This window comes from Schistocerca americana, chromosome 2, assembly GCF_021461395.2.
Source record: "Schistocerca americana isolate TAMUIC-IGC-003095 chromosome 2, iqSchAmer2.1, whole genome shotgun sequence".
Lineage (NCBI taxonomy): Eukaryota > Metazoa > Arthropoda > Insecta > Orthoptera > Acrididae > Schistocerca > Schistocerca americana.
Genome location: NC_060120.1, coordinates 33700509 through 33720551, shown reverse-complemented (window position 1 = coordinate 33720551; position 20043 = coordinate 33700509). Strand labels below are relative to the sequence as shown.

Here is a 20043-nt window from a genome sequence, read left to right as displayed (position 1 = left end):
TGTCGACGCTCTGAAGAAATCATTCTGGCATTCAGTTGAATTGATTTATGAAAACCACTGCAACTTAAAGTAGGGTGATGGGTACTGGATCTAAGCACTACTTCCCCTAAATATAAATTAAATATTTTAAACACTGAGCTTCCTCTCTAAGTAACGTTCAATCAACATCATTTACGAGAAGTTTGAAAAGCCATTATCTTATCAAATGTATCTATCTTCAAAACCTAAAACCGCATCCTAACACTAATGAACCTGATTCACTCACTCAATTAATATTTGATAGTCTAGCATACTAGCTAACAGAGCACTGCAAATCTATGCCAAATAAGCACAGTACAGCTTCGTGGAAGTTGCCAAAGAGGACCAATCTACCTTGGCTAATAACACAGCCCCTTGCGGAGATTACATAGCCACACAGTAATGCAAATGCCACAAAGTTGCAGTGCGTACAGACTAGAAATGCTTCTGTGGGCTTTGCGCTGCATTGTCGCATAGCTAACTATCACATTTCCTTAGCCTCAGGGAAGGGGCCATGTGCCTCTTATGTGGCACTCACTAAGTGCTTGGCAGCTTGTACTTCATGGAGAGCAAGTGATGGGTAATGAATGCCAGTCACTCACCTGTCAACACAAATGCACTGCTCCGCTAAGTAATTTCAGTTTGGTTTTGTGCAATTTCTTCTCTGCAATGCAGATGGCCTTACGACCATTTATTAACTGGGACCATTTATTAATTGTTGACTTAAAATAAATGATACTATGTTTCCAATGCACATGCAGAACCATAGAAAATAGTCAAAGATATAGTAAAAAAATGTTAGAAAAATACTCAGATTTAAAGTAAATAACTAAACATTTGTAAAATTTATGTTTACATGCTTGAGCTAACAGCAGATTTACAGCCACACGTAGTACAGTGAACAATTGTCAACTGGTCAGAATCAAGAGTTCCTTCATTACACCAATGGTGACAGAAATGGAAATGTAGAAAGTAGTACATCAGGAATACAAGAGAAAAGGAAACAAGTAGAGAAGAAATAACATTCTCACAAAAGAAAAGAACAAGGAAATAGAAACAAAAACAACAATAGTAGTAAAGAAAGAATCAATCAGTGAGCAGCAGAAGGCAGTGCCCTGTTACAAGAGGCAGAAATGAGGGAACAAAAAGTAAAAAAAAAAAAAAAAAAATTATAATCCTAAGAACTGTAAGCAAATCATGCAATGTTTCTGAGTACAAAATCATACAGTGAAATTCAGGAGTAACTAGATCAGCAAGTCAAGCTCAAAGTGTAACAGAAACTTGTTTAAGTTTGTACTGAAATACTATCTCACACAAAACAGCTTGTGAATGTCTAAGAATAAGTTTCAAGTTGTACATGTATTTTGGTTAAGAGATGTAAGAACACTTATGAACAGACTTCGGTTGCAAAAAACATAGGTTTTTGCTGATTCATAATAAAGACAATGTCTGTTGTGCATGTGAGTACTAAGATGTAACACAGTATACATGGTTTGAATGCCAAGAAAGCTGAAAATATATTTTCTGTCTAAAAATAAAGTTCTGTGTCTTAGTAAAACAAAGTTTAACTTCATTTAAAATTTCAGAGGAACATGAAGGAGATTATTCCTTTTCACACACTTCTAGAAGATGAGATCAAAGTTGATGCGAACTACACACAACTCAGAAGTTTCTTACCTGCAGACTCTTGAATAATGTTGTTCATGCAGCAAAGTTGCAGAGGCTGTCAGGGTTAAGTATCACAAAAGTCTACACTTATGATAAGGGCATACAATATGCATGGCTCATATAAACATCCTGCCTGCAGCCATTCATCTTGGCACACAGGGACATCCATCAGCAAGTGCATTACAGGACTGACTGTAGAGTTTATATTAAAGGCTGCTGTGCAGAAGAGAGTACTTGTCACCACAGTGAATGCAACAGTTCGGCATCTCTCAAGACAATCCAGCTTTCTCCTGGCCATTAGCATGCCAGTCAGGTACACAATGGGCAACAACTGCACATTTGATTGTTGATAAATACTGGGCGTCTGGCACTTTGGACACAGTCTTTAAGGTTGTGAATGCACTAAGCTTTTCACGAGTCACTGTATGGACGTTGCATGAAGAGTGTCAGTTCACGGGAAAACCATAACTGGCAGAAACATTTCAATGGCAGGAGTCACCATTCATTACTGTAGATTGTAATAACAGGTAAGACAGGCCACAGTGCAGCAACTGCTTACCACTTCAATGCCAGGCACCACCACCAACAACAACAACCAGTGAGCAGCCATATCATCCACAATTACCTCCTTGTTACAACAACCATCTCACAAGGTAAAGGTCCGAGATATTAGCATGGGCACAAGAACAAAGCCATTAGTCATTCGGCATTCCCAAAGGCACTATTTAGGTAGCTGGTGTAAATATTTACATGGGGCTCCTGTTACATACATGATGATCTCCTACCAGTGAACAATATGGGAACCAACTCTCAGCTCATGGGCAATTTTTGTTCACCTACAGCATGAAAATGCATCAAATAAAATCATAATAGTTTGATGAACTCCCCATGGACATGAAGATAGTGCCCAATGAATTTTGGTTGACCCCAACGGTACTGAGCACACCTGGGATGACACATTGAGCACAAAGTGAACACCTTGTACCAGTTCACTCGGACCAAACACCGTGATTTGTGGATGATCATGGATCAGAATGGCCCCTACACCATGCTATGATGTGTTACTAACATCATTTGCCCAGAAGAAAATGCTCCGTTTCTATGTAGGTATTTCTGATTCATTTACTCATTAGGGTAAAACACACCAATATCATAAAGTAGATGATGTCACACAGATTTTTTTTCCATTTAATGAGTGAAAATGTTGGAACCTGTAATTGTGAGAGGGTGTGAAAGGATACTTTTCCACTGAGGCCCAATTTACCTGTGAACATCTGTAGGTAGTGTGGGAAGACAGTTCTAGCATGGTCCCTTTTCAGGACTCATCTTACAAAAATGATCAGTTTGGTTGACACTGCAGACCAGGATGGTAATGTCCTAAGCATACTTCATTGCTGTCTTGTAGGTGATTCATCAGTTCTGCATATCCTAGTCTGGAGTTAACAGGAACAATAACTTACATATGATAGTAAACGTGCAGTGGCTCAACACCGCCTCTAGGTGGTGAGGAGCAATATATCCTTCCCATACTATTGTTATGTAGACAACAATTTTTCTCACTTGTCCACTTTGAATGGTCTGCAAATCTGTCTTGGAACTAGGCTAATAAGAACGAAGCATATTAAAAATTCTCTCTCTCTCTCTCTCTCTCTCTCTGTCTCTCTCTGTGTGTGTGTGTGTGTGTGTGTGTGTGTGTATGTGTGTGTGTGTGTCGCCCTCCCTCTCCACAACTGCAACCTAATTTTAAGAGTCTCCCTGTGCTGCATAATCAAATTGTTAGTCAAGAGTGCCAAACCACAAGACTTTTGAGTAAGTTGGTGTCTGTAAGTCATTTCCTTTAGTAGAATAGATACAGAATGTGCATCACCTGTATTTTAATATCTCCACACCCTATGAATACTCCTTAGTCTGATATGTTCTTTATCAGTACGTGATGTCCCCAAATCTTTCACAAGTAAAGCCAATGTTGTAGTGTATCAATTGAGTTACACACTTAGTTGTAATCCGCTGACAAATGTGTCTTCTACAGATATGAATCTTAATAATCAAAATGGAGAGACCTTATAAATTTTATTCCCATTGGAATTTGGCAGTATTTTAAGTTTGAAATGGTAAGAGAATAAAAGTTTTCACTATATGCTTGCAACACTCTGCATGCTTGACCATTCTGACGATTAGTACCTCAATTTTTCCATGTGAGCAAACTTGATGCAACAGCATTTCTAATGCTTTAGTTTACACAATGAAATTTAGAGCATTGTGTGTCAGTTTCAAACTTGAGCTTATTGTGGTGCAGGTAGTTTTATGTAAAACACAGAGCAAAATTTAAAATTAGAAAATCAATATATTTATATATAATAGTATTTATAAGTTATCACATTTATCAGATTTTTACTGTAATCTAAAATATCTAGCTCTGGATAATACACTATACATATTGTTTTCTTGGGCTGCTATCAATATAGAGATTCTCAGTAAAGCAACACATTTGCTTGAATTTTTCATAATTCGTTTGCACAATGATCATACAATAACTCATTTTCTGTGGAAGCTTTCTTACTCACTATAAAAAGTTTGCTGATGTACAGCATAAAATCATTTTCTAACATCCAAACCGCAATTTTGTTTTTACAAGTGAAGCATTAAAAAAAGTTAAGCTCAATGGACCACACTGAAAATGACAGATGACAGACCTGTACTGAGGAAATAAATTCTCTTTCTAAACAAACAGTTATGTAATTTGCTTCTCAAGATAACAGTACTCAAACACAACTAGTCACTGTGCTGTATCTCATGCCATCCCGAGTGAAGAACTCTTAGAAATTTAAAACTAGTAATGTATCGCGAGACAACTATTCCAAAGTTCAGCAATCTCCCCCCTCCCCCACCCCCCAAAAAAAAATTTACAACAGGTTCTTGCCTTTTTTTATATAAAAGCAAGTTTTTTTTAAATAACATCCGCCTTCTAAAGTTTACAAGAAAAATAAGATTCCATTATATTTGGTAATCTCTGAAATGGTATGCAGTACACATAATTTACAAAAACTAATCCCTCATTTATGCTTGAAAAATATCTAAGTTAATAGAGCAGAAGTAATCTGATATGATTTCTCCAAATAATTAGAGCCAACTAAGGATTATAAAGGCCTCTATTAATCCAATTATTCTGAAATCTTCTGTACACTTAAATAACACAAAGCCCAATTAGGCTAAAATTTGGTGAGCTAAAGACTTCTGGACACAAGGTACAACCACTACTGATCAAATAAAGAATTTCCATAGGGCAGTAGTAATCTCAAAACCTACCTTAAACAGTCACAGTTTACTTTAAAACCTCTTATGCAAGAGAGGAGATTAAATCAAGTCAAATATAAGATGTTCAAAGTCCCTCATTCAAAGCAAATGCACTACTGAATCATGGCATGTAGATAGACTGAGAAGTGGAGGAATCAGTATGTGGAAGGGAATAGATATAGCAAGTTGTATAACATACAATGCATGATGAAAAACAAAACAAAAATAATAATGATGGACGAGAAAAGCATGCTGACATACCAGGGGAAATCACAAGAATGTGTCAATGAGATGCATCTAAATTATGTGTATTACAAAATGATTGTGCCTTGGAATTAAAGGGTATTAGTGCTTGCAATAATAATTCAAACTGTCCACATTTCTACATGACTGATTAATACGACACTTTGCAAATTAACAGCTTTAGTTTCCATAACAAACTATATTGCACCACCATTCACTCACATACTTTTGTATTATTATCTGTGTGAATTGCAAAACTTGATTCTTTAAGGTGCGTTGTACAAGGCACGACCGCAACTTGCGGCAGTGAAAAAGGGCTGACTGCTCCCTCAAGCATACAACGATGCAACCAAATTTAGTCCACAGTCGCAGCTATTTCCCAAAGCACAGCTGTGGCACCAGTGGACAGTCGGCAATAGGATGGACAGAAATGGGACTAAATTGGATGTGACCCTGAATTACTTAGATATTTTGTTACAAGATGAAGAGAATGACACCATAGTATTATTGTCGCTCCTCAACTTGATGAAGATTAATAGAATTTTTGCGGGACATGACAGTGAAGGTTGTTATAACGTTTTTATTAACAGGCACCTTTTAAATGACAAAATCATATTCAGACTTTATTTTAGGTTAGTTTACCCATATTTTGTGTCTCACAAAAAAAAGTGCAACATGTTCAAGAAATCCATTGCTGCAACTGAAAAACTCATGATGACACTAATTTTCTTCTCCAACAAATTTTTGGCTAAAATTATTAAAATAATTTTTCTCTTTGTCCACGTTGCAATAGTTTAACAACCTGTAATATTTTAGCACATCATGGAAATTATTTAACACATCATAGAAATTAAGTAATTCCTCATTTATTATTAAAAGTGAATGTCTTCAGATGGCAATTGCAACTCTACCTGCTACATGCTCACACATTTCTCCTTTAAGGTGAAGACAGTGAAATGCTTGGAAAATAGAGATTTGTTAATGCTCTTGCATATTATGTTCGTAATAACTTCTGCATAGTATTGAATCACTATGGTAAGTCCTTATTTACTCTCCCAGCATTGACATGTCTACAGCAACAGAGGTGGAGAGAACTTAATATAAATTGCATTCATTAAAATATATGTCATAAAAAATTAAACATTTTAATTTTATATTACAAGGAAATACATAATGCCCCTGAGATCATCAGCCTCAAATAATGTCAGTCTGTTCTGACACACTCTTAAACCTCTAGTTTTTAGTTTTTATCTGTCATTTCATTCCTTTATTCCATAAGCTTTTTTGACTCAATCGAAATAGTGGAGCGGGGTGTTCTCATAGCCATAGCCATAGCCATGCCCAGTAGAAATCAATTTATAAATTTCTTCGTAGGGGCCTCTAGGTATTTTTTTTTCTCAATTCTGCAGATGTTTTCTCCCTTTCAGTCTGTCTTTTTTTTTCTCCCTCCGAGCTGGAGATTCATCGTTTCTTGCACCCTCATTTTCTTCCTGTTACATAACCTTGCGCCACTGGGATCAAGGCCTTTGTTTGTATGCATGAAAGTTGTACGTCCATCAGAAACATAATGGAGCTTGCATCTCTCTCATCTGAGGTGCTCCCTTAAGTGATATGGATATAACTTCTGTATTGCCTCTGGACTAAGTTACAATGTTTGAAACAATACTGTTGGTCTTTTCTTCTGACTGAAAGAGTCACATATTGGAGGCAGATCTGCAACACAATATTTCTTGTTTTAGTTCATTAAATGTATCAATAGAGTGCTTGCAGAAAGTTCCGGGAAACATTTAAATTTTGCTGAATCCACATGTGTTACCTAAGTAACAATATTTCAGTCAATTTTTTACATGATGTTATTAGAGATCTGAATTACGAGTTTATACTTAAAATTTTACTGCTCTGGCTCTAGTACTTTGGAGATTTAATATTTTTCCATTTTGTAAACAGAGCTGAAAAATCTGTGTTTTTCTAAGTTACATGTTTTCTTTCTCTAAAACTGCTAGCTCTACTGCTACGAAATTTTTAATGCCATTTCATTACACCATAGCAATCACAAAAATAATAATACAACATTGGAAAAAAATAGTACTGATTTGGTTACCTCTCCAATAAGATTATTTCCCCCCAATAAATTCGGTGGCAAAATGGGTCAGTCTCTTTTGCAATAACTATCACTTGGCGACATTTAGACAAATACTGACCACATATTTGTTTTTTCTGTCTTGTTTGTAATGGTTATACAGTCAAAATGGATCCAACTGGGCCAATTGGAAGTTATCATGGAACAAAACTGCCCAATTCTGCCACTGAATTTATCAGGGAAAAATTATGTTCGAGAGGCTATGAAATGAATAGTTAGTATTTGTGTGGTTTTTATGCTGCAATAAAACAGTACTAAAAATTTTATAGCAGGAGTTGCAGTTTTCGAGAAAGGAAACCTTTTCTTTAAAAAAAAAAAAAAAAAAAAAAAAAAAAAAAAAAAAAAAAAAAAAAAGGGGGGGGGGGGGGGGGGGCCAGGATTTTTTTAGCTCTGTTAACAAAGTAGCAAAAAATTCCATCTCCCAAGGTATTAAAGTTACAGAAGTGAAATTTAACTGAAAATTCATAATTAAGATGTCTAATAACATCACATAAAACACTGACTGAAATGCTATTGCTTTAGGAATGCATTCAGATCAATGAAATTTAGACCTTTCATTACATTTCCTGCATGCTCTTTAACAACACAAATTTATTTTTCTTGAAGGCAAAGAAGCAGATGAAAGCAGTATGCTTAAAAATCAAGAAATTTACTTAATATTCTCTAAGTTGAACTTTACACAAGGAAACCTAGTGATCATACAATATTCATTTGTTTGGTTTCTCCGAGACATTTGATCCTGTTCCAAGCATTTCTTGTCTTCTATTACTCCGACATAAGCCCCTAATGTTTCTCTGTGTGTTCTTAGGATGCCATGAAATATGGACTTACTAAAAATAATTGTGTAATAAATTAACTGTCTTTTTTCAAGTTTTTTGCAACAGGAGACTCTTATTCACCTCTCATATTTTCCTTCAGGGTTTCTAAAAAATAAGTCGGCAGAATTGTGGTAGTAGTACAGTCCGCATTTGTCTACAAACTCTCTTATTTATTTCCCAGTCCCTTGAACAGAAAAACTTTTGGAACAAGCAAAGGAATTCTGGACCAAATGGCAGTTTTCCAAATGTGGAGGTGCTGGAACAAAGGGCTCTTGTACTTACAGTGCTTTAAATCTAAAGACACTGATGCTGAGTATTAACTTGTGTGAGAGTCTAATTGCAGTTATCTTTGGCTAGACATCATGCCACAACACTACTCCGTTGCATGGCTTCCATCGCAGCACTGATCACTGGCGCAGTGCTGTGGTGGCGTTCACACCAGTCACGCATTGCAGCCCAAACACAAACTCAGGCAGCCCCTTTTGCCGTAGGGGATTCCTGTTGCTGTTGTCGCATACTAGACAATGTACCTTTAGTCCACACACCGTTCAATGAATGTAACAGGGTTACATTTTCTAAAACAACATTTTCTATCATTTATTTTTTACTTACAGTGGAATATTTTCAGTTTTCTAGCCTACTTATTGAAATATTGAGAGCAAATTTGGAACCATTTGTTGCCATCTTCAATACTTGCAGCACTTAGTCTTATGTATGCTAAGTGGCTGGACTAGAAACAGTCAGTCCGTATTCAGGTTTGAGTCCAAGTGTTAGACATATAAGACAGCTGCTCATAGCACCTGAGAAACAGCGTTAGCTAATTTGCCAAACTTTATGCACAAAAGTGAACTGCCATATACACTGAAAAGTCCCAAAACATAACTTCAATCAATCGAGCCAAGAAAACAAAGATTATATCGCATATTACTTACAAATTATTTTGACGATGACATTAATAATAGTTGTTTTTAGTGCTGCAGAAATATTAATGAATGTAAGGTGCATTTTATTAGTATCACTTCTCATTATTTTTATCATGAAACTAAACCAATGTGCCCAGAATTTCCATGTTATAACCATTTGCAATCAGAGTACTGACTGTTTCGATAAATAAAAAACTTGTCCCAATCTCCTATCTGTACAGACAAAAAAATCTAAATCTCATTTGCAGTAATAAATTTTTTTGACAGTGTAAGAATAATAGATATTTTCAACAAATTTCAAGAGGAAACTATTATGCTTCATGTAAAGTGTTACTTTATAAACAACAACAGCATATATTCCATAAAGATCACGACAAATTACTTCCTCTCATATACATAATCTGTAATAGTGGTAGAATTATTAGATGAATTTGGGTTTATACATACACATTCTTCCTGGATTCTATCCAAAAAAAGAGTAGTACAGGGGGATGTAAATAATGCTGATATACTATACAGCCTTCACTTCACACTGCCTGATGCACAGATGTAGGTCTGTAAAAGTATGTAAGTGGCATTTCATAACGACTCCTAGACATTCTTGTTATGTCTTCTGTACTGGATTAATAAGTAAACAGCATTATATCTTTTTTTCAGTCAGCCTGTCACTGTACAACAAATTAAATGGAAGAAAATTTATGCTTACAAATTAGCTACTAAAAAGTTATCCTGCAACATCAGTGCTGCAGCAATTTGGTAGTCAAAGATGAAGCATAACAAAAAAGCTATGTTCTGCAACAAATAACAACACTTCCATGTACTTGTGGAACCAAGTACTTTATCTATTGCTGTTATAAGGAACATGCCTCTCAATACTTCTCTTATACAAAATCTAGGAAAATGCCAATTGGAAGGAGTGCTTTCTACATCTATTATTGTCTTTCTGCAACAATAACCACATTTTCTCAACAACTGCTCTTCTGAGCTACTGAGTTAAGGCCTGTATAAAATATTTCAAATTTAACAGCAATAAAATATTGCACAATGCCTCCATTCTCACAAAGCACACACAAATTTTCCTATTGCAGAGAATACAATGATATGTAGATTTTGCTACAATACATTGAAGGCATTATAGCTGTGTACAAAAATATTTTCATTATTATATAATGGTTTTACATTTCAAAAATTAGCATGTTATGCAAATTGTATATAAATCAACAGAGTATTATGAAAATATAGAAAAGGAGTGAAATAACTTCCAGTTGGTTTTTAAAACAGTTCTCTAGTTTTTAACAATTATACATTTTTCTAAAATGCATCCATGTTTCTCAAAAATACATATCTATTGGTACTGTTGTTAGCAACAGGATCACAAATACCATCCACATTACAAATAAATTTGTTTCTTGTTTCCTTTCTTTTAAAGCTATAACTTATTTGTCAGTTTCCTAGGAAACAAATTATAATAGTGACAAGGAGGTATTTTTATAGAGACCGTAAATAATGCTACGTAACTCTGTAAAATGATATACCACATAGTTACATAAAAAATGAGTATTGCAAGGTACTCAATCCTCAAAACATAAAGAATAAAAATGTCCCTGATAATTTAAATATATATGAAACAGTTGACTTTTAATTGAATGGGGCAACAGAAATAGGAAAAAGCACTATGTTCAAGATGAATATGATGGTCCTTGTTTTTATGACGACGTATACACACGGGGGTGAATTTGGCCTTTATGTTCTCTGTGGTAGTTTGAGTCTGAAAATGTTGAACTAACTGTCTAATGAATGGAGCACCTAATGAAGAGTTTTTACTGAAATTTTTGGAAAGTTCTTGGAGAGTAAGAGTGCACAAACAGTTAATAAATATGGAGTTTCACTTTTTGCTCCAGTACCACGGGATTCTGTGGACTGCAACCAATAATACTGGCTTTGTTTGCACAATGATCTTATTCTCATCTGATCTAAATGACATTTTCCCACCTCATTGTGAAGAACTGCTTCCTTCTACAGTCAACATACTTTTAAATGAATAATGCTAATATTAAACTTGATCCCGGTTCTCCAAAAGCTAGCAAATCAGGAGTTCAGGCATGGAAGTCACATTATACTGGAGGGTGCTACATGAGGCATTTCCACTGCTGCCATACAAACATTTAATAAATATGAATGACATCTCTGCTGCAATCTGCAGTAATATGAAATAATAAAATACAATGGTGAACTGCTGAGAGTAAAACTGAAGCAAGAGCACATTCAGATCTGGTTTTCAGCGCGTCACTGTTTGTGAGTCATGTCGCAGCATGTGTGCACGAGAAGAGTACAATGTTAAATCAGAGAAATCGGAGCAACAAAACACTATCTACTTCAAACTGGAAAACTGATCTAATTTATAATTGCAATACCTGTTAGTTACAATTACAACAATACTGTGAAGAACCTTATCTTAAACAAATGACATAAGGCAGTTACTGTTAACATAAATACTAAAGCAACACACAATATGTGCATATCTGTGGTGGTTGAATTTTGTGCTGACAGTTCAACTGCCACCTTTTTTTTAAAAAATAAAATGTGCAACATATATAATGGGCAGATTTTAAATCACACCATGAAAACAATACTAGCTTATATCTACACAGTAGACACAGGTTCAATGTTTTTAACAATTGGTTAAAAAATCTCAATAATACACCATGTGATGCATATTTTAACAACAGCATACAACAAAATAACTCTGTACAACAAGTGAATTGTATCTAAAAAGAAACTAGAGATCATACCAAAACCATATGATCCTAAATATTTCATTTCACCGGCAATGAAGCTTTGCAGTTTATCTGAATCTTTCAGAGGTGTGTCATGCAGCTTCAATGACTTGTGAGGCCTTTTGTGCAAATCAATGTGCAAACAATACATTTGACTATTTATCTAAAAATAGTGCAAATCGACTCAACCTCTAAAATTAAGCTATTTTATGCAACACGTCATTCAACAGCAAAACCACATGTCTCTTCCACAGCCTGAGTAAGCTTTTCAAACATTTTCTGATATGATTCATAAGGAGGAATGTCAATTCTATTAAAGCATGTATGGGCTTTTGGTAGATTTTCCAAAGGTGCATCTATAACATGAATTGTAAAAAGTCTTGGACCAGCAGCACCTGTTGAACCTGGAATAACAAAAATATGTTATCAATCACAATTATATCTAGATGTGCAATATCTAAAATCAAGAGCAATGGCTTGCAATTAGTTCATATGTGAGCGACATAAACACCATGTGAAGTATGAATTACTTTAAAGTTCTTGTTGAAACTAAAATGTTATTTTCACATTTAAAAACTCACAGCATACGATACTGATGCCACCACAGTCACATTTATTTCGGTGTTCCTTGGAGGTAGCTTTCTTTTCTTTCTTTCTTTTTTTAAAAAATTTATTGTGTGTCCATCATTCAGTTCATTTTGCTTCTGTATTAAGACACAATAAAAATTGTTCCTTATCATCCTGTGTTGTATGTTTGAATTCCACAAACCTTAATACATTTTGGACCCAGTTTACTCACAAACTTTCAGCACAGAAATTTATTACATCTTCTGTTTGACATGTGATTTGAGTCACTTAGTGTTTCATTTTTGTGCCATGTCAGATGCAGGTATCGCAAGAAGCATAATGAAAGTCGACAGATTGAATTTCCAGCTATGGAAATTTCAAATTTGGGCTTAGTTTGATAGTTAAGACATTAGAGATGTTGTGAATGGCCTGAGAGCAAAGCATGAAAATTTGACAACTGTGGGTAAAAGACAATGCTCGTGCCACATGCTGCATTTTGACTGTGATCAACTACTTGCAACTTGAATTTTTGATAATGTTTGCTACTACTCACGAAATGTGGGAGAAATTGTGCGTGATTCAAGAACATACATTCAAAGTGAACAAATTCTCTTTCATGCAAAACTCTCATGAGTACCAAATGAACACGAGTGATCAGATGTTGTGGCATATCAAGATCATCATGAACAATACAAGTCAACTCGAGGTCATGAGTGAAACTGTGTCGGACATAGTGATCATGGCCAAGATACTTGGAAATATTCCAATGAAATTCCATGTCCTAGCCATGGTCTAGAACAATGTGCCCAGGGATCAGCAAACAATTCTAAAACTCCAAAAGCAGCTCATCTGCGAAGAAAATGGATTGAATAAGATGGGCGAGGCATGCAATGTCTTGGCAGTGACATCATTTTGTGGCTGCAAAAAGAGCTTATGGCCTTGAAGAAGAAACCAAATCAGGCAAATTCAAGAGTAAATCAAACAATGGAAAATCCAGGCTGGAACGTAACAATATTATGAAAAGGAAAGTTGCCACTCACCAGGTAGCAGAGACGCTGAGTCGCAGACAGGCACAACAAAAAGACTGTCACAAATAAATATTTACTTGTGACAGAGACTTTGTTGTGCCTGTCTGCGACTCAGCATCTCCGCTAAATGGTGAGTGGCAATTTTCCTTTTCATAATGTTGTTAAATTCAAGAATAAAATTTAGCTGCTGGGCCTGGAGGATGGAAGTTCATCCACCGAGAAACTGTCATTCTAAGAAGAAGAAAATAGTGAGCAAAATGGAGGTAATGTAGTAAATGCATTCATCGTTACCAATGGGGGTCATATGAGAAAGTCCTGCATAATAAAGCGATTTGCAAGAGTATGCTGAATACTAATATAAACAATGCTTGGATTACTGACAGCAGGACATCACAGCACATTATATTTCAGGGTAAATGGTCTAGTGAAATTCATGAATGTTACAATATTGCAGTTTCACTTGGAGATATTCCTAAAGGCGAAGTGAAGGGAATTGGATCAAATAAAATAAAGAAATTTGTAAATGGGTATTAGTACGGATGAATTCATGATATGCTGTATGGCCCAAAAATAAGGAAAAATTTGTTGTCTGTCGGTGTTTGTACAATGAAAGGTTTTGAGGTGAGCGTTGTATACGAGTTTGTACACATTTCTCGCAATGGATGGGTCCTTGCCCAAGCAATACAACAAGGAAATAAGATTTGTAGAACATTATTTGTATCAAACATCCAATGTGATGTGAATTTGTCAACAATGTATAACAAAACCTGGGTCATAAAAATGTCAAATTGATTGTCAATTTCATCAAAACAGAACTAAGTGTGCCTGATGTGGCACCATTCTTTTGTGAAGAATGTCTATCTGGAAAGTCTCACTGTTTGCCTTTTAACAAGAAAATCAAAACAAGAAAGTCAGGAATTACTCCTACATTACCCGACACTTTGATACAAGCATCACCTCGTCTGAGACGATCATATCAACTCCAGAGAAAACACCTGACAGCACTAATGAAAGAAATGTACGAAATAAAATCATAATGCCAACAGACAACAAACGATGAACATCAATGGAGATGAGACCATAGATCAGAACCTGGGTATTGCCAAAGACAAGGTAGAAGCTCCCTTATTTATAAATGAAGAGTTGGAAACTAACCCCCACCCCCTACCTTCCTAATAAAAAAGAATTAGTTATGTATCATGAATAATAAGGTACATAATACTGTATGTATAATTTTCTTTGAATGAATGGCATGAACAAGGCAAAACTTTAGTACTTTTTTGCATGGAACACATTATTGTCATTTATATTAATTTATATAGGATAAATTGTTTCACTTAAGGAGTGTTTTGCATTAGGAGTAAGAGAGTGGAACGAACTATGCGTGGTTCCACTGTACTACTATACAGTGATATAATCTGGGATTAACTTCATACACTGCATATTTCTGAGTTCTGCTTAATCTGAGGTAACTTTCTGTGTTAATCTAAGGTCAAATTCTTTACACAATGGGTCATTACTGTTCATGGCTTTGTACTATACACACTGCCTGCAGCAATCATTGACCCTGTAAAAAATGGTGATTCCAATGGATATCCACCTCTTCCTCACCCTGCTCGTATTCAGTATTGTACTATATGCACAAATGTATTATATGACAACTGTAATAAGCCAGTGTACTTTCCCACTGAAAAAAAAAAATTCATCTAGATAATGCTTTCCTTATAACTTCAAAGCCAAGCAGCTTCATATAATTCTGGAAAACACTATTATAACACGAATATTTCACAAAACAACTTTTGTAAATCAAAAATTGCAAGAAGATGGCTATGGAATAACATAGCTCTTCTTTGACACCATTTTATCTATTTAAACTACATCTTTACACACATTTTACTTATACTGACCATCTATACTACTGTCAGTTATATAGTTTTCTCTGCATGACTCAAGTAATGTATCCATGCATTGTTTGATGAACCTTTGTTCTATTTTTCCATTTTCATGTATCTCAAAAATTTGAATGTATATTAATAAACACAATGTATCTTACTGGATGTATGTATGAAATAAAATAAGGCTGTACATGAAGGGTGTATCAGTGTATATAATAACAAGGCAAAGAAACAGTTCAAACACAAGTGAAACACATACATAAAATAGAGATGAGGAGAGCAAATGATCTCTTCAGTGTGGACGAATGCCAGGTTTGAACTCTTACAGGAATTGGCAAAATGCCCAAGTAATGAGAAAAATTGGCAAGGGACACTACATTAGTAGTGTGTGGACAAATTGAGAATGTGGGTTTGACAAGAGGTGTTCTAGGGTAGACCATGCGGTTGAGATGATGGCTAAGTGGTCACAGCATCTGCCTAGTACGCAGGAGACGCAGGTTCAAATCCCGGTTCAGCACAAAATTTCAACTTTCTCCACTGATTTAAATCAATGCCCACTCACAGCCAATGTCTGTAATTCCTGTGCGTCTAAAACATACATGTTTCAGTTTGGGAAACATTACAAAAATGTTAATAATATCTTGTTTTCATGTAAAGACACAAAAGTGTTGATTTGCAAGTACATGTTAAATACACAATAATTGCAAACATCCAATTGTTAGTAAAGAAATTTCATATAATAAGCACAAAAAAGGATGGAAAATGTACTCTCAGTGGGAAGCTGATGATGGCAATCATTAAACTAGGCACAAAAATGTGTCCTGTTACGTTTTGGAAATTTTGGTAAATGCAGCATCTCAAGTCCAAATAAACTGATCATAATTCTAGTCTATACACAAAAGCTTCCCAACATGATATGTGGGATGATCAAATTCCAGTTTAACCTGGTACATTTATTTGAACCAATGGGAAACTATAATGCTACTGCTTCAAGTTATTTTTACCTTGCAAAGCTTTAAATCCTTGTAAAGGAACCCTAGAACTTCCTGTTACAAACTGTAAAAGTCTTGCCCTCATTTCCTCCGAGTATTCTTCAACGATCTGCCAAAACCACTTTACAACTGGTGTTTCGGGAGTGCAATGCTGCAAAAATATGAAAAAATATGTTTCTTCAAAAATGTTTACATGTGAAAACCTCCACTTATTAATAATTACCAAAGGGTAAAAAGTCTTGACACAATACACTCATAAGCATTAGCTACTTACAAGCAGTTTATATTTGTAAAGATGAGTACTTATAAGTAACACAAATGGCTGGAAGTGTACTTGACAGATACTCAAAGTGGCTGGATTGCCAGCTATCCAAATCGATGTCATTATAGTCTGCAAATTTATTCTTGCATGCACTGGTCCCTTGTTCTAGTAGTAGTAGTAGTAGTAGTAGTAGTAGTAGTAGTCATCAAAGTATTTACAAGTTTAGACCAATTTAAAATAAGCTAATTCGTACACACGTGCACACACACACACACACACACACACACACACACACACACACACACTCACACTCACTGGTGATCTCTGTGCTATTTTCTGTACCACAACTTTCCATTTGCTACCCTGTACAACTGAGTCAGCATCCCTCAATAATGAGTGAGAATTGAGCTCAGAAAGAGGAAGAGATGTTAGTGTTGTGCTATGCATAGCTTGGGGGAAGTATTTATAGAAAACGAAAAAAGAAGGAAAGAAACAGTGTGTAGATGTTACGTGGAATGTTGGGTGTTTTAAAATCATTATTATTATTATTATTATTATTATGAATTTGTATAACTTTTTTTTACCAAACCCCTACTCTGTTTTAGCTAAGTAATACTTCAATGTATAAAATGTATTGCATAACAGCTACTTTTTAGCTGCCTTTTAAATTAAGTATTTTTGCAATTTCTTTAATCCGTTTTGGTAATTTATTGTACAGTTTTATTCATTGGTAGAAAATGCTGTTTCGAGTTTTATGTTTATTTTTTATTGGTAAATGTAAGTTGAGTCTAGCTCTTGTTCCACGGTCATTGACAGAGCTGTTTGTGTAGTAATTACCAATGTCAGTTTTAATGTGTACAACTGACTGGTAAATGTGTTCACATGGTGCAGTTAACATCCCCAGTGTTTTGAACAAATCGATACAATGAGCTCGACTACTATTTTTGGTTATTAATGGCTCTTTTCTGGAGTTTGAAAAAGGTGTTCATATTTTCCCCAAAAAAGAATGCCATAGCTAAGTACTGAGTGTACATATGAACAGTATGTAAGTAAAAGACACTGCATGTTACACACTGATGATAGGATTCTAAGGGCATAACATGCTGATGACATTCTGTTTGGAAGTACTGTTGTGTGTTCACACCACTTCAACTGAGAATCAATAGTCATTCCTATAAATTTTGCATTTGTTACACAGTCTATAGAGGTGCCTCTATATTTAATTTAACATTGTCATTTGCCCTCTTGAAACTGAAATTCACGGCATTAGTTTTCTTTATATTCAATGTCACTTTATTTCTTATTAATCGTAAACTTCCTTGAGAGTTTCATTTGCTTTCTTCTCGAGGAGTTCTCTCGTTTTCTCAGTGACTATAATATTGATGTCACCAGTGAATAGAATTTTTGCACAATAACACTACTGGGAAAGTCATTGATGTACATCAGGAATAGTATTGGTCCTAATATGCTACCTTGCGGAACCCCTATATTAATGTATTTTGGTTCTGGTAAGTGTTTTACTACATGTTTCGATTTATGTGAAGAATGTGTTATCTCTACTCTCTGTACCCTATCTGCTAGGTATGATCAAAACTAGTCATTAGCTACCCCTCTTATTCCTAATGTTTCTAATTTATTTAATAGAACCTTGTGCTCTTACGTATCAAAGGCATTAGAAAGATCCAAAAATATGCCTGTGACACACTCATCTTTATCAAGAGCATCAAGTACAACTTTTGTGAATTGTATTCTTGCCACTTCAAAACCAAACTTTAATTCGATTAAAAGATTGAATTTATTCAGGTAATTCATTAATCCGACTAATTGCTTCTATCAATACCAGAGAAGGAAAGTTGCTACTCACCATATAGCAGAGATGCTGAGTTGTGATAGGCACAACAAAAAGATTAACACAATTATAGCTTTCGGCCATTAAGGCCTTTATCAGGAGTAGACACACACGCACATACACACTCATGCAAACGCAACTTGCACACACCTCTGCAGTCTCAGAGAACTGAAACCACAATGTGAGCAGCAGCACCAGTGCATGATGGGAGTGGCGACTGGGTGGGGGTAAGGAAGAGGCTGGGGCGGGGAGAGGGGAGGGATAGTATGGTGGGAGTGGCGGACAGTGAAGTGGTTTTCTTCTTTCTCTCGTACTGTTACATCCCATCCTGGATTTTCAATTGTTTGATAATTTCTTCTTTTGATAATGGTGACAGCAGGGAAATGGGCAGGCAATTTTCTATGTCTTCTGCATTACCTTTCTTAAGCAAAGGTACAACTCTTGCCTGTTTTAACTGCTCTGGAAATGCCCTGATGTGAAGGATTCATTTATTATACTTGTTAAGGGGGCTTGTATAATCTCTATGCATTGTTTTAGTACGTGCATTGGTACTTCATCTAAGCTTTAGTTTTTGAACAGTTTTATTGATTTCATTCTCTGTGGTTGGAAGCAACATCATTGTATTTAGTGCAACATTATTTACAGGTGCTATATTTGTTTTGGGGAATTTCTGCTGTAACTTCTCTTGCAATACTTGAAAATTGTTCATTTACATAGTTTGCTAAGTGTTGTAGATCATTTATTACCTTGTCCCCCTCCCATAGCAGTATATTATTCTGTGTTTGTTTGCCTCTCCCAATTTCCTTTTTTATAACATTCCAGACTGCTTTTATTCTCTGCATTATAAATTTTTTTTTTTTTGATGACTTTTTTTGCAGCAATCAGCACCTTCCTATAGATCTTTTGTATCTATGATAGAAATTTAAGAATTCAAGATCATTGTGACTTTTTCATGGAATTGAGGTATTCAAGTGTTTGGGAGGACTTCTTAATAACTGCTGTTATCCATCTTTTTGTGTGATGTTGATACATCTACATCTACATCCATACTCCGCAAGCCACCTGACGGTGTGTGGCGGAGGGTACCTTGAGTACCTCTATCGGTTCTCCCTTCTATTCCAGTCTCGTATTGTTCGTGGAAAGAAGGATTGTCGGTATGCCTCAGTGTAGGCTCTAATCTCCGATTTTATCCTCATGGTCTCTTCGCGAGATATACGTAGGAGGGAGCAATATACTGCTTGACTCCTCGGTGAAAATATCTTCTCGAAACTTCAACAAAAGCCCGTACCGAGCTACTGAGCATCTCTCCTTAAGAGTCTTCCACTGGAGTTTATCTATCATCTCCGTAACGTTTTTCACGATTACTAAAGGATCCTGTAACGAAGCGCGCTGCTCTCCGTTGGATTTTCTCTATCTCTTCTATCAACCCTATCTGGTACGAATCCCACAATGCTGAGCAGTATTCAAGCAGTGGGCGAACAAGCGTACTGTAACCTACTTACTTTGTTTTCAGATTGCATTTCCTTAGGATTCTTCCAATGAATCTCAGTCTGGCATCTGCTTTACCGA

At 35.7% G+C, this 20043-nt stretch overlaps 1 protein-coding gene across 1 annotated transcript in view; it reads right to left on the bottom strand.

Moving 5' to 3' along the window:
* Nucleotides 1-8752: 8752 nt before the first annotated feature.
* Nucleotides 8753-20043, bottom strand: part of LOC124594929 (E3 ubiquitin-protein ligase SMURF1) — a 171964-nt gene continuing 160673 nt past the window's right edge. The window contains exons 14-15 of the mRNA XM_047133427.1: nt 16376-16514; nt 8753-12285 (exon numbers count right to left, since the gene is read on the bottom strand). Of these exons, the coding sequence (XP_046989383.1) occupies nt 12101-12285; nt 16376-16514 (324 nt within the window). The 3' untranslated portion in view covers nt 8753-12100. The remainder of the gene's footprint in view (nt 12286-16375; nt 16515-20043) is intronic.